This window comes from Glycine max, chromosome 12 (assembly GCF_000004515.6).
Source record: "Glycine max cultivar Williams 82 chromosome 12, Glycine_max_v4.0, whole genome shotgun sequence".
NCBI lineage: Eukaryota > Viridiplantae > Streptophyta > Magnoliopsida > Fabales > Fabaceae > Glycine > Glycine max.
This window is the reverse complement of record NC_038248.2, coordinates 3,184,293-3,200,329: the sequence shown is the minus strand read 5'-3', so window position 1 is coordinate 3,200,329 and position 16,037 is coordinate 3,184,293. Positions and strand designations below refer to the sequence as shown.

At 34.3% G+C, this 16,037-nt stretch overlaps 2 protein-coding genes across 3 annotated transcripts; one reads left to right on the top strand and one right to left on the bottom strand.

The window, feature by feature from the left end:
- Window positions 1–1,035: 1,035 nt before the first annotated feature.
- Window positions 1,036–8,125, top strand: LOC100786881 (SWI/SNF complex subunit SWI3D). 2 transcript variants are annotated; one of them, XR_417043.4, is made up of 8 exons: window positions 1,036–1,677; window positions 2,845–3,377; window positions 4,026–4,679; window positions 4,978–5,144; window positions 5,253–5,941; window positions 6,120–6,316; window positions 6,402–6,841; window positions 7,772–8,125. XR_417043.4 is itself a non-coding variant. In XM_003540632.5 (7 exons), exons 1-7 carry the CDS (start codon window positions 1,239–1,241, stop codon window positions 6,771–6,773), a joined length of 3,051 nt encoding a protein of 1,016 aa, XP_003540680.1. In that variant the 5' UTR covers window positions 1,036–1,238; the 3' UTR covers window positions 6,774–8,125. The 2 variants fall into 2 exon arrangements, 1 of the variants encoding a protein (XP_003540680.1); XM_003540632.5 differs by having other exon boundaries at window positions 6,402–8,125.
- Window positions 8,126–9,405: 1,280 nt separating this feature from the next.
- LOC100305642 (uncharacterized) lies at window positions 9,406–12,785 on the bottom strand. Its single transcript, NM_001251489.2, is given in 7 exon segments — window positions 9,406–9,676; window positions 10,594–10,739; window positions 10,887–10,967; window positions 11,055–11,201; window positions 12,089–12,188; window positions 12,305–12,331; window positions 12,653–12,785. Coding segments are annotated over 7 exon segments (621 nt in total). The 5' UTR covers window positions 12,706–12,785; the 3' UTR covers window positions 9,406–9,609.
- Between the last annotated feature and the right edge of the window lie 3,252 nt (window positions 12,786–16,037).

Sequence of the window (16,037 nt, the reverse complement as noted above, 5' to 3'; positions counted from 1 at the left end):
TTTGCATGGAACTGGAATCCAAAGGGTAGTTTGTCAACTACATTTTCCACGTGAAATCATTATTAATATATCACAACAAAGGAATGCGTAATATTGCTAACAGTAATTGGCCATGACAGCACATGATTTATCCATTTTTTAATCTGAATACTTTTGTTGATTTTATCTTCTGATGATTATCCTTTCTAGTCTTTGCCTTTTCTTTTGCCATCCTTCACACCAGTGACCACCCTTTCTCCCTTTGATATATTTGTGTAATTTTATTGTATCTGTTTATATTTAGTGTGAAAGATATATAAAATAAGTCCCTGAAGTTATAAATACATTGAGTTAGTCTTCAATGTTATATATAAAAAATTAGTCAGTAACTTTTTTTGTAATTGTTAATAATAAGTGTTAATAATTTAGTCTGAAATTGATATACCAATTAATTCAGTCTCCAATGCTATATAATCAAATAATTTAATCCTTGAACTTGGCAATCATTATCAATCTGTGTTTCTAAATTTAATGATGTTTACTAAATTTAATCTTCATGTTTGAGGGTAAAATTAATTTTCAAATAATAAAAATAAGGTTAAAATATATTTTTATCCCTTCTATAATGCTCAACCCACAATTGTTAATTGCGGTATATTGGTAGTAACATAATGCTCATGTAAGTGGTTGAGATGTCATTTATATGACAAGAGATTAAATGGAATGGAAAATAAAAAATGTTTGTTATGATCATTATTACCACCACTCTCACTTCAATTACCATTAATATCTCTATCATTGTTGCTACTAACACGTCTATTGTCATTTGCAAACAAAAATACTCTTAAATTAATTTTGAAATTAATCATATTTTAATACAGGTTTTAAAAAAATTTAAAACTAAAATTAAAATTTTGAAACTCAATCCTAAAAAAAATGACCTCAAACAGGGGCTTAAATTTTTTTAATATCTTAAGACTAAAGGAATTACTTTTATCCTTAAAAATAAAAACAATGTAGTGAGGATGAAAAGAGAAAATGGAGAGATCCAAAATCCATTTCCCTATTACAGTAGGCACAAGGAGTGGAGTGAGTGGGGGAAGCAGTAAAAGGCGTAGCTGGAAATAACAAAAAAGAGGGTCAGGGCAGTGAGATGACGTATATGTTTGGAAGACAAGTCCAGCACCAGCACAGTTTCACTCACCAAAATATTTCTTTTCCCTAATAACCCCCCCTTTCTCTTTCTCCTTCTCGTCTCTATGGAGGAGAAACGCCGCGACGCCGCTCCCTCCGCCGCCGATTCGCCGGCATCGGAGCCAGCAACGTCTCGCCGCCGCGCCGGAGCCAACAAGAGGAAGTTCGGCACCCTCAGCGCCTCCGGTTCCTCCTCCGCACCCTCCAAACGCGCCGCTCGCGACAAGGCTTCACCGCTCTTCCCTCCTGCCCCCCACAATGGTCCCCTCACCAGGGCCCGCCAAACCCCCAACAACCTCTCCGCCTCCTCTTCCGCCGCCGCTTCCGCTCCCGCCGCCGTCAAACGCTCCGAACGCGCCCACCCTTCCGCTGCTGAGTCCACGGCGCTGGCTGAGCAGCTCAAAAAGGAGAGCGAGTGGGAGACTCTCGAGGCCGCGATTGAAGCCGAATTCGAAGCTATCAGATCTCGCGGTGCCAATGCGCACGTGGTTCCCACCCACTGCGGTTAGACTTTGGGCCTTCTCTCAAACCCTAATTTGCTTCTGTTTAGGTTTAGGGCTTGAATTGCAGTGGATAGTGTGAAAAAACATTATGTGTTTGTTTGATGTCATTGTTGTTCACTTTTTTGTTCTGCAATGAACGAGTGATTCGGCTGAACTGGTGCATGATAGGTTCTCTCAGTTCATGTTTTTACCATTTGCAGTTTGCTCTTCTTCCTAGTTGTGCTGGTCTTCCTTCCCAATTTAAATTTCGTTACCCTAGGTATGTGTAGGTGTTTGAGAACTGATCTGTTTTTCTAAATTACATTAGAGTAGTGTTATGGATAGAGGAGGGTTGGTGTGGGAAATTGTGTGTGGTTGTTCTAAATTCTGAAATTTGACTAGGCCGAGCCGACCTTCGCCTAATGTGACTTAGCAAAATAGCTTATAACTAATAAAAGGACAAGTAAAATAACTAATAACAGTGTGACTCCTTGCTTCCCGTTTTTGGTTCACTAATGATTAATGAACTATTTTTTTTCGTATTGTTTTTCCCGCCTCAACGGAGCTTTATTCATAAGATTATTGTTGGAATCCTTATGTTGAGCTTTTGACTTGAATGGTTTGTAGAGTGTAGTCTTTCGTCGTAGATAGGCGTAAGGAAGATCAGAAAGAACTGTGTGGATGTTGATTGAGTGTTTATGTTTAGTTTTTTGTAACTTTCTTAAGTCTAAACAAGAACAAAACCACACAGCAACCTATCATCCTTACCACTGGGTCTGGGAGTAAAGTATATTGCATAATCTAAAGAAGGGAGCAGTATAATTACTAATTTCTATCATGAGAGCAAGCCCTGGTGTAATGGTAAAGTTGTGCCTTGATTACCAGTTGGTCATGGTTTGAATCCGGAAAGAACCTCTTTGCAAGGGTAAGATTGCGTACAATGACTATTTGCACAGTGAGGAGCCTTCTAGCACCATGCTACATTAATTAGTCCTAAGTACAATGCTTCTGTTGTCCAACAAGATACTAGTAATACTGTTATGCAAATGCTTGGTGCCCCACATGTCCCAATGGTTTATTTTCTATTGGTTCAATATTTAATTGCAATAAGCATATTTTAAGTTTTGACCCAAAGGTTAAAAAGTTTGTTTTTCAGTTACCCATTTTTATCTTTGGATTTCAATTTCAGGTTGGTTTTCATGGTCATGTATTCATCCAATTGAGAAGCAAATGTTGCCTTCTTTCTTTAGTGGCAAGACTGAAAATCGGACTTCTGATGTATACATGGAGATAAGGAATTGGATAATGAAGAAGTTTCATTCAAATCCAAATGTACAAATTGAATTGAAAGATATGTCACAGCTTAATGTTGGAGACTCGGATGCCAGGCAAGAGGTAATGGAGTTTTTGGACTATTGGGGTTTAATTAACTTCCATCCATTCCCTTCAATGGATTCTTCTGTGGCCACTGCCAGTGATGATGGAGAAGCAGAAAAGAGTTTGTTGCTTGAAAAATTGTATCACTTTGAAACTCTCCAATTATGTCCACCTGTTCAAAGGTCTAGCCAAATGACTCCAGCTACGACCTCTGGCTTGTTTCCAGAGTCTACAATTGCTGAAGAGTTGGTGAAACAAGAGGGGCCAGCAGTTGAGATGCTTGAGTACCATTGCAACTCTTGTTCTGCTGATTGTTCTCGCAAACGTTACCATTGCCAGAAGCAGGTTGGTATATATTACTGAATGAGTGATTGAAGCGCTTGTTATAGTGATATACTGAAGATATGACTTATATTTATTAATTATTCCTTGTATACTACTCAAATGCAATCTTGTCCCAAACTTCGTGCTCTTATTAAAGGTTGTAGCATTATTTGCATTGGTTGGTGCGTTTGTGGTTTACCTTGTGTTTTCAGTGAGGAGTTAAATTATCTGTACATTTTAATAATGTCTCCAATAAATGTTTTCTGTTAATCAACTTTGTAGCTTGATATTATGGAATTAGTTTACAATCTTATCTGAATTTAGATTTTTCAAAATATTTTTTTTAAATGCCAACCATAAAAGGACATTTCTAGAGAAGTGGAAGAACTACAGTCAATTTTTGAAACCTTCTCAAATACTAGTGAACTTACAAAAGAATCATTCATCATGAGAGGCTAACTGTTTGCTGATTTAAAAGGTATTGTATATATTGATTGATTTTGTGGGTTTAATGGTTTCTGTAATTTACTTAGCAACAGGCTGGTTAACTGTTTCACTCTTTAGTTGAATTATCACTAATATATTGTTGGAATGTGTTATTCATGATTATTTAATTTGATCCTGCACTTCATGTTGTATATTTTATCAATATTGTGATGTGTCTGACAGGCAGATTTTGATCTATGTACCGACTGCTTCAGTAATAGAAGATTTGGCTCTGGCATGTCTTCATTGGATTTTATACTCATGGAACCAGCTGAAGTTGCAGGGGTTAATGGTGGAAAGTGGACTGATCAGGAGACTCTCCTGCTCCTTGAAGCATTAGAACTGTATAAAGAAAACTGGAATGAAATTGCAGAACATGTTGGAACAAAAACAAAAGCTCAGTGCATATTGCACTTTGTTCAAATGCCAATTGAGGATACCTTTGTTGACTGTGATGATGATGTTGATGCTGGTTGCAAAGAAACTGCGGATCCAGTTGCAACAAAAAGTGACTCATCTATGGACAAAGATGCTTCAGAATGTATTGAGAATCATACTAGCGATGGCATCAAAGACAGTGAAAAAACTTCCAAAGCTGAAGATCTCGAAGTCAAAGTGAATCAGAAGGAGACTCCAAAGTTACAAGAAGGCAGTGATGAGAAAGCCAGCGAGGAAACTTCTAAATCAGAAGATGCTGTTAAGGTAAAGATTGATCAGGAAGCAGACAATGACTGTGCTATAAATGCTCTTAAGGAAGCATTTGCGGCTGTTGGTTATTCTCCTGGACCTGAAGGCCCTTCTTCATTTGCTGATGTGGGTAATCCTGTCATGGCACTGGTAAGTTGAATGCTTCAGTGCATGAATAGTAACACTTGATTCTGTATTTTTGGGGTATGCTATAGGCATCTAATTCAAATTATTTAATAAGTCCCCTATCTTCAGAACAATAATTTTGAATTAATTATTATATTTAGCTGTAAGTATGCAACTGTTGGTTGTGCACTGGATCATGTCTGTCGCGCAGATAACAAGTGTTGCAAAATAAAATTGCAAGTGTTAAATAATGTTTACAGTGTTATATACAATCCAACACATCCTCCCTTACTATGTAATATTATGTTGTTTTCTTCTACAGGCAACTTTTCTTGCACACTTGGTGGGTTCTGATGCGGCTGTTGCTTCAGCTCACAGCTCCATAAAATCCATGACAAGAAATTCTCCTGGCACCGAGCTTGCTGCAAGGTGTTGCTTTCTTCTAGAAGATCCGCCAGATAGCAAGAAGGAACCAACTAGTTCTGAGAGGTATGTGATCTATTTAAAATTTTATATGGAGAGTTTGCATTTTGGTAGTTCCATAACTAGTCCAGTTGTTGATTGAGACTTACAATGTTGTGTCTGAATGGATCATAGGGATTCTAAAAGTGAGGGAGACCAGGATGAAGTAAATGTAAACCAGGATAAATCAACGTTGGAGGATAAAGATTTACCAACTGATCACAATAATAAGAAAATTGAAAGTAATGCTTTAGAAGACAAGGGAAAGCCTGCTTCTGCAGATGATGGCGCCTCGGAAATACCCATTTCTTCAAAGGAACAAGCGGTGGTTAATAATGAATGTGGGCTTGACAAGTGTCATGATCTCAACAATGCAAAGCTACCCAATGATCAAGCACCTGGCACTCTGCATAATTCAGGTGGTTCAACATCCAAGGCTGAAATTCCATCTAGTTCTGACAAGGCTCAGGAGGAAACTTTAATTGAAGAACCTTGCCCTTCTGTAAAGGACAGGCATGTGTCTGATTCTCTTCCATCAGAGACATCAAAAGATGCTGAGATGGTTTCTGATGCTATTCCCTCAACTAAGAGCAAGCCTCAAAATCCAGAGTCTACAAATCCAGCTCATGAATCTCTAGAAACAACAGACTCAGTAATGGATGTGGATGGAGTTTCTAATTCCTTGCCATTGGAAAAGATTGACTCTCAGCCACTAATTACATCAAAATCATCCCAATGTAATGGGACAGAAAAGGATGTAGAAGTGATGTCACCTTCAAATCCAGTTAGATCAAATTCTAGTGCTGAAAATGGTCCAAATACAGGTCTCTCCCTCTCTCCCTCTCTCATCCACACACACACACACTCAAACAAAAAGAGGAAGAGATGTCGTAGTTGTTCATAAAATGAAATTAGAGTTGTACTGGAGCAATTAAGGTCTAACTCAATAATTGAGGAGTCTTTGTCATATTTCAACTTTAATCCACAAAAATCAACATACAGGGGCAGGTAAAGATAATGCAGATAATGGAGCAAAAGTGGAAGATGATGGTACAAAGACTAAACAGGATAGCAGTTTTGAGAAAGTGAAACGTGCTGCTGTTTCTACACTTGCTGCAGCAGCAGTAAAAGCAAAACTTCTAGCAAATCAGGAAGAAGACCAAATTCGACAGCTTACTTCCTTGTTGATAGAAAAGCAGGTAATCTGATGGCCTGGTAAAGATCTCATTGCATTGTATTCATGTTTTGCTCCTGACTGTCTTGGTAAATTCTGTCTGCTTGCAGTTGCACAAGTTGGAAACAAAGTTGGCTTTTTTCAATGATGTGGAGAATGTGGTGATGAGGGCAAGGGAGCATGTAGAGCGATCACGGCATAAGCTTTATCATGAGCGTGCTTTGATAATTGCATCAAGGCTTGGTATACCACCTTCCTCATCTAGAGGTGTACCACCATCTATACCAACCAATAGAATTCCTACAAATATTGCAAACTCACTCCCAAGACCACAAATGATGATGAATCCACCAAGACCACTGATTTCTAGACCTGCAGGCACGGTAGCAACTATTCAAAACCCATTAACACCTTCAACTGCAGCAGGAAATTCAGTTCGGCCATCTAATCAGGAAAAGCTTTCTTCTGTTGGGACAAAATAAATGTCAATACATATAGAAAAATGTTCATGTCTTCATACTTACTGATCTCTCGCCATCATTTTGACAATGTGAGTATGCATTCTCATTGTATTGTGGATTTTTTTTAGTTGAGGTTAAGATAGGATATTCCCTATAGTACCTCAGTTTAATATTATTAGAATAGTTTAGTCAATGTCCGGTATATTTAGACAAAGTAAATAGAAAGGAAATAGCGTAAAAAGACAAGTATTAGGAAATGCAAAGAAGCAGAAGAAACATATGGAGTTCAACTTGAGAATATTTAGCAAGTTTGTGTAGATGAAAGCTTTAAATATTTCAACTTGAGAAAACATTACAGCCCCTTTCCCATGATTGAAGTGCTGATTTTGTACTTTGACCTTATTTTTAACTGGTTTTTTCTTTTTCCTATATTGGGAATTTTTCACCAGTCCTTTTTTTCCTCATTTTGCCCAACATTGCCCTAAACTCCCTCATTCCATTTAATAGATTTGACCAAGTATGATAAATGAGAACTGAACTGAATAGATAGATAAACTAATCTACAATAGGAGAATTTCATGGGTTATAATAGAATGGATGCCTCTCCCATCTTAATTTATTTACATGTTGACATAAATTGTTTGGTTGCCCTTGTACATTGCCAAATACTTGCCGGTCAGTATTTTGAAATGATTTTCTGTTCCAAATTGCTTGATTTGATTACTTTTAATTTAGTTCCTTCCCTTTTCTGTATTACGTAACGGCAATATACGGTATCATAATAACAGTACGACGAGGATGAAATTGACCACAATTGGACATGTTGAAACTAAAACTTTTGGTACAAGCACCAAGTTGAAAATGAGTGTCACATGTAAAGACCAAAAAATAAATTTTTAGTTCCAGCACACACACACACACACACATATATGTATGTATATGTTTGGTTCTATTATTACCATTTCTGTCATAGACCCTTGTTGCTTGCATTATTATTAACAGATGGTCATTTGATCCAGTAAATTCTTGCAAAGGTCAAGTGCTGGTTAGGACTAACTCCAAATTGAGTAGTATTGGGAATTCGGTGACCAGAGTAGTGTGCATTGGAAGCTCATCCTTTCCCCGTTATTAGGAGCAGCCGCAGATGAGAGGACGGAAGTTTACTGATAGATTTGAAGTTGTAGACCGATTTTTTTATATTTATTTTTGAGGTGTTTAACTTAAAACTAGTGGATAGTTGTGCAAAATGCGCGCCTTCAATCCTCTAACTTGAATGCTATTCACTACATTATTATTGGATGAGAGCATATTGAAATTTGGATGACTTCATAAAGAATATATAGCAGTCTGGCAATGATCAAGTGTTGGCTACAGTCTATGGCTGTTTTTTCCCGTCATTTCTTGCTTTTGATTTTGACTCACATCTCAACCCCTCTTCTCCTGCCCTTAATAACATGTTTGGATGAATTTTTCATTTAGTAAAAAAAAAGGATAAAATAAATTGATTTTTTATATAAGCTAAAATTATTTGATTTTACACTGTTAAGTGTATAGCCTATTTTTTCAAATTATTTTATGCTCTAGTTAAAACTAATTTTTGAAAAAATAAAATGACAATTTATAAATTAATGTGTGCATGTTGATTTTAATTTTGATTTTTTTAAAGTAGTGAAAAGTTTATTCAAACAAGAATTAAGTATAAATTCCATTTAATTCTTAACATCATAAGTTATTTCAATATTATCTCATTGTTAATTGTCATTAAAAATTTAAGTGAATAACTTTTCATCATATGAACTTACAAAAACAATGACTGGACATGCATACAATCATAGAACTAATACAAGGGTTTCCTCATTTCTTCTAGACTTTCGAAAACTATGCTTTAGTTTCTATTCTTGGTTGTTTACTGGTTTAGATATCAATGATTACACCTTCCGACCAATAGTCAGATACGTATAATTAGTGATTCTATTTCTTTTTTCAGTCTGTTTTTGCGCGGACTACTTCAGTAGTTTTTCGCATGTTTAGGAAAATACACCTTGTAAGTCGCTGTGTGCCGTAGTTATACAGAAGGAAGGATTTTTCCACCTCCTCCACCTCCTTAGCCAACTTTTTTCCAAACCCAAAGAAAATCCACCGCCAGCATCATACTTATAAGGAAATACTTCCATTGATTGATGTATACATTTCATTAGATTAGATTATTTTATCCTTTGTCAGTTTTTAAACTTTTATTACTTCTCTTCTAATAATTACCCAATACTCATGTTAGTTTTTTTTTTCTTTTTCTTTTTTCTTTTTAATTAAAATAGGTAAAAAGACACAGAATGCCTCTCCTCACTAGTAATTTATAAAAACATGAGCTTAATATTTGCACGCCATATTTAAGACAACCCAAGGATATAAATTATTCCGTAGGTAGCTTCTATTTTATAGAATAGAAAATCACCATCTATTTAGGTTTCAATACTTCAAGAGATCACTGAGCAACTCCTGTTGAGAGTTGATCACTGAAGCTCTAAGCATGACCGCAACAATCATGGTTGCTAACAAATTTGTAACGAAAATAGACGTACAAAAAATACTATTGATGTCGAGTATGAACGATAGACAATGCAAAACAAATAACTTCAGAAAAATCTAACGCTGTTTCTTTCACAATATCGGAATAGCATACATGTAGAACAACTGATATGGGCAATTATCACAAAACCAAACAAGCACCCAACGTATAGCATTGGACCAATTTGTTTCTTGAGCAAACACTAATGTACAATGATGTCTCCTCACACACAGCAATGACTATCATTTTGAAGTAATGTACTTTATTGTATTGAAAAGAAAACCTATATATTCAGCACTCACATCCTGTTGCCCGTGGCTGACTGCTGTTTCCAACATCAATTGTGTCTGGCAGGTATCTTCAATAAAGCACAAATTACCACATGGACAAAAAAAACCCAAAAGGTAATATCAATAACAGAGGAATGGACAATTCAAGTTTCAAATAATAATAATAATATCTATAATCTCTAGGTAACAATTACGAAAAAAAGTATTTTGTTTTGGTTCGACTGGTAATTTTATATGAAATAGCATACAAGATCAATTTAGTGAAACTTTTTCCCCAAGATATGTTCCAAGAAAGAGATAATCTGGAACTTATCAAAAAATACTGCAATCGAGATACACCAATAACCAATTGCAGGGCACAATTATATAGACAAACTAACATCTCCGATACTAATTCTTGAAGCTGTTGAAATTGTGTCATGGTAAGTAGTGCTATTTCAAGATTAAGAAAAACTACCATACCCTAGTGCCAAAGGCTCTTCGCATAGGAGGGCCATTGTACTGTACATAGTCTTATCCTTGCATATGTAACTTTAGTGATGCTCTTTCAAGATTATTAAAAAAAAAATGTCTCGTTTTAGTACTCTATTTGTAAGTACAATTACATTGGAGTATCTACGAGGTTGGAGAAAGCTGCTAAATGACAACCAAGTTTATGATGCCAACAGATACAATAAAAAACGGAAACATGCACTTTACAAACAATATCAGCTTGCAATTAATCAAGTATGCCCGTAATCCTTTTTTTCGTTATAACATAGCAAATGGTTTGTCTCAATAAGCAGAAATTATAGATGGATTTTCAGATTTCAAGAGACAACATGAAAATTGTGAATTAGAACACTGGTAAAACCAAACTATGCTCCCTCAACCAATGAACACAATCTCATAATCTGGGATCTAGCTTATTGTATTTGTGCCTTAGTGAGTTCAGTTGTTCAGTTCACAAATATGAAAGAAGAGATGCACGCATTTAAGAACTTACAATTCTTCTTCTTCTCCACTTTTCAGGGCATTCTTTGCTATGCATTGGAATGCTTCTTCAACATTAATACCTTCTTTGGCAGATGTCTCAAAATATGGAATATTTCCTTTTGATGCACACCAAGCCCGAGCCTTCTTTTCTGACACCTGCACACAAGAACTTGGTAGTGTTCATATGTTTAGCAGTATGTGTTTAGGTGTTTTATGAGTATGTGTGTGCCTGATGTGGGCAAAACTTTGGAAAAAGAGAAAAGAAACATTGAAGATAGCAAACTTAAGGGGGTGGGTAAATACCACTCTGCTGTTTCCACCATCAATATCTATTTTGTTTCCTATGACAACAAAAGGAAAATTCTCTGGATCGGAAGGACTTGCCTGCCAAAGTGATCACACATCTTAAAAGTTGTAAAATCTGCACAACATAGCTTGAGAAAATTTATAAAGAGAGGAATAAAAGCATACTTGAATCAGAAATTCCTCCCTCCAGTTATTAAGGTTGTCAAATGATTTCATTGAATTAACATCATATACAAGAACACAACAATCAGCACCACGATAGAAAGCAACTCCAAGGCTTTGGAATCTTTCTTGGCCAGCTGTATCCCAAATCTGTAAAGTTAAGAACATTAAAATTAATAAGAAAATAAAATTTGAACTATTGTAACCTAAAACTTTAAAAAGACATAGAAATATGAGATGTAGAATAGACCCAAACATAATTTCCACACACTGCAAGAGTATGACTGTAATGTGATGACAGTTGTGACTCGCAAATCACAATCTTCAACTAGAAAGACTCCATAAACATAAAGGCTCTTAAAAGGGCAACGGAACAATTTAGCCATAAATCATTAGAAATCTAGTCATCATTTAAATAGATTTAGTTCTCTATCCCATTAGATTCAGTCTATATAACATCCCAAAGAGTCTCAATGTTACAACTAACAAAAGCCATACAATGAAGTCCGTATTAAGATCACAACTACTCTCAAATGTCACATGTTCAACAAATGGGATAATTGATATCTTAGAAATGACAGGAAACAGCATCGTGCACTACCTAAATCCCATGCACAAGACCATTTCCACAAAATTCAAGAAACTACACATTTCAAAACAATTTATAGTGCATTTGGAATCCCGTTCAATTGGCTTTAAATGGAGGTTTACACATTTCTGATGTACAAATGTAAAAATTAGGTGAGTGATGGATTGACGTTACTTTCAAAGACACACTTCTAGACATTCTAACATTAAGAGCAATGAGTAAAGAAACTTAATCCAAGAAATAGGCATGGCAAAGGTTTAATGTGCACATATATGTGACGCTTTGGCAAATAGATGATTTGATCAATAAACTTACATCATGCAAAATCAACATGCACAGCCTCATTCATAAAGGAGGTTAGTAGGTTACAAACCAATAATTCTCCAGCAAAATTAGGGGTAACATAACACATACGATAGGAAAATCTAGGTAAGCACTGCTCACAAACCTGTAAGGTGAAAAGCCTATCTTCAAATTGCACTTCTTTGGTTAAAAAATCCGCTCCAATGGTTGCCTTGTACTGATTACTAAACTTCTTATTCACATACCTAAATTACATATGTTAGGGGAAAATACATAGTTTACATGCAGTACTAAACAATAGAAAGCAAATTGCATCGCAAAGTAAAGAACACGGAGTATGTAGACAGAAACAGAAGGATACTGGTTCATCAAAGACGTCTTCCCCACCCTGCGAAACATCAACAACAAAATTACATAATGTCCTCAAAAGGAAGAAAAAAGAACCGATGGAAACAGAAAATCTCTGTAACTAATAAATCAAGTAAGCGCGATTACAATTGTCCAAGAGATTCAAGTAACAGAAGCTACGGTTCTTGTGATCCATGAAAATTTTCACAAAATGATCCAATCAGAAGTAAAAAGAATTAACGGAATGAAAGAATTGAAGAGATAGTGGAGAAAGAGGTTGGAAAGCGAGAAGGGAGAAGAGATCTGTGATTGAAGTAAACCCTACAAATGGAGGGAGGGAGAGAGAGAGAGAGAGACGAACCCGCTGTCACCGAGAATGATGACCTTCAAGAGAGTTCTTCTTCGGGAAGGCATGATTGTGGTTGCGAGCGATGCGATCGGAGAAAGAAAGAAAAGAAAAGAAAGAGTTACCGACTGTTTGACTGAGTCGTTACGCTGCGCTCTCTCTGCACTTCTCTATGCAATTGCAACCGCCCTCTCTCTCTTCGCGAATATTCCCCCGTTGACAGCTGGGACTAGTACATTATGAGCCTCCACAATTATTTCTTAAGAAATTACTATTTATTTTGCACATGTATTCCTATTTTCATTTTATTTTTAAATTTATTTATTACTAAAAAAAATTAATAAACAAATAGTAGGAAAGAAAGAAAAAATGAAAATAGAAAAAATAGAGTAATAAAAAAATGTTTTTTTTTTTATATTTTTTTGTCTTTTTATTTTTCATTTTCTTTTTATCGAATTTAGCTTGAGTTTCTGGAGCTATATATTTTTCAAGCAAACAAAACAAACTAAATTTACTGTCTGTGTGGAAAGTGGAAACCTCTCTTACTATGACCATCCTTTTTACCCTGAAGATTACATCTTTCCTATCAAGCAATAACCATAACTCTCAAACCCTACTACACTCACTTAACTCTCTCATCACCCTTGCTAAACCAACCACACACAGCACCAACTCCCATTATATTGGAATCACAAACACCAATAAGCCATATACAAGGCATAAGCATTCATCAAACTAGGACGTGGTTGGACTAAGAATTATAGGGTATGATGCGATTTCGGAAGGATTACTAATGCTGCTGAACAATGGTAATAATAACAATAATATCAATGAAGTGGGAGAGAGTAAAAAAGAGAGCCATGGGAAATTTGGAGAAGGCAGAAAACAAGGAGTTCTTTGAAGGAATAAGGGTAGAGGCTCTTTAGCAAACAAAAGAAAAAACCTAAGTAATGAGATGGGATGTTTCTTTTTCTCCCATCTTTATTATTACATCAACCTTTCTAGATCATATACAATTTTATTCTTACAAGAAGAAAAGTCAATAGTAAAAGTAAAAATACATTTAAGTATCAAATGTTAATGTTGTTAGCGAATCAATTTTTACTGAAGAGGATAATGTTAATAGACAGTAAGATTTAATGGATCCAATCACCCAAAGGGTGAATTTCCTTTGGATATGACTTACTCATGACTAAGCTTATATGTCGCCTTATACAACAATATTGCAAAATGAGATACACCAAATGAGATACCGTAACATCAATAACATTTGTAGTTTGCCTCGGGCAACAATGTCTAATTTTTATTATTTGGTCAATTTTAAAATATATTCCAAATCACATGCAGTATAAACAAACAAGACACATCATGCATATCTATCAATAATTATTTATGTTTTACCATGTGTGACTTTTAAGTTGAATGATAACACAAAACTCTCTATTACAAAAAACTCAAGTCTTATACCTATAAGATATAAAATCAAGATAGAGTATATAATTGAGAGATAATCCACATTCAATGAACTAACTTTTGAGAATGAATTAGACTTAAATTCACATTCTAAGAATCTAAGATTGTTTTAAAACATATCCAAGACTCATTCAAATAATTACCCACTATGTTAACCACACATTAAATCTAAAAGTGTTTGGTGAGAAAATGTATTGAAAAAAATTGAAGTCTCACATTATAAGTAAGGGACAACCCTCACCCCATAAATTAACTTTTGAAATTGAGTTAAATTCAAAGAATCTAACCATCTCTATTCTTTATTTTTTTTCTATCTTCTTTATTTTCAAATTTATATAATTTTGTAACTTTGTATTCTTTTATTTCATTTTATCATTTATTAGTTTATTTTGTTATGTTATAAGCATTAAAAGTATTTATTGATTTTTATTGATGATTAATCTGTCCAATAAAATTTAACTAACTATTTTTAGTATAATTTTATATTTCAATCATTTTATTTATTTATTATTCATAAAATTTGAAATTAATACCTAACTCAAACAATTCAAGCTCAATTCTACTTGAATAAACTCAATGTTGATTTATCATTTATTAGTTATCACACTACACAATTTAAAATTTAGATTAAATTTTTAAGTATTTCACATGCGATGTAATGAGTTATATACAAGTGTATTTCCCCTCCCCTTTTGGACAAAATTGAAAAACAATTGGTTTATGTTTGTCATTCTTCTCATTTATCTTTATAAAACACTATTTATTTAATGTGTATAAAAAATAAAATATAAAACTTACGCATGGTCTTATAATGTGAAATTTTAACATAAAAAACTATTTTCAATGTAAAATTCTCGTATCCCCGTGCTCTCAAAACAACATACAAGTTTTTTTTTTTTTTTTAATTAGGCGAGGACAAAGAGCCCTCAACCAGAACTTATATTAACTTGCAAATCAACATTACAGAAAAAGTTGTTCATGAAAAGACGATGATCAAAATCAGGAATCGAAGTAAAAGAAATAAAGCTACAATTGTTTGACTAAGCAAACTTCGCACACGAATCAGCAACAGTCTGCTCGACGGTTAACATGCGAAACTTCACTAACTGCCAGATCTTCTTCTTCTGCGCCATTTGATTTCCTTAACCAGCTTGAAAGCAAGATGATTGTTAGACAGGATAAACTGATCCACTGCAATTGCTGAATCCGTTTCAACTAATAATTTTGAGAACCCCATATCTAATAAATGATACCATGTTAAATTAATGAAAACTAAATTATATTTAAACATATAATGGTGAATAAAATTAAGTTAAGTAAAATCTAAATAAATTAATGCTAAATTAAATAAAAATCATCATTCTATTATTTAAATAATTTTATGATGAAGTGGAAAAAAAAATCTATATTGTGTCATTCAAATTATAGAAAAAGAAAAGGAGAGATATTAGATTAATGAAATACAATATATTTTATCATATTTAATCTTATTTTAGTTAATCTTAATTAATAGAACATAATATCATTTTATTCTACTTTTTTAATCATATTTATTTCAACTCAAATTAATTAAATTCTCAATATTATATTCAAATGCTAGTAGTCCTTGACAAATAAATATTTCATTCTTCTACAACAATCTAAATGCAATTTTGATAAAAAATAATAATTTTGTGAGAAGTATTTTTGGATGTAATTGTTATCTTAATTTCTATCAACACATTTTTTTTTACTGACGGGATTGAAAGTTTATTATTACAGTAATTGTTATCTTAATAATAATAATAATAATAATAATAATAATAATAATAATATTTTTACATTTTTTGGTGGTTGTAGTTTTTTCACCTTTCATGATAAAGTTGAGATGGATGTAGAAAAAAATAAAAAGAAAAATAGTACCAGACGATATACAAGAGAAAGAGAC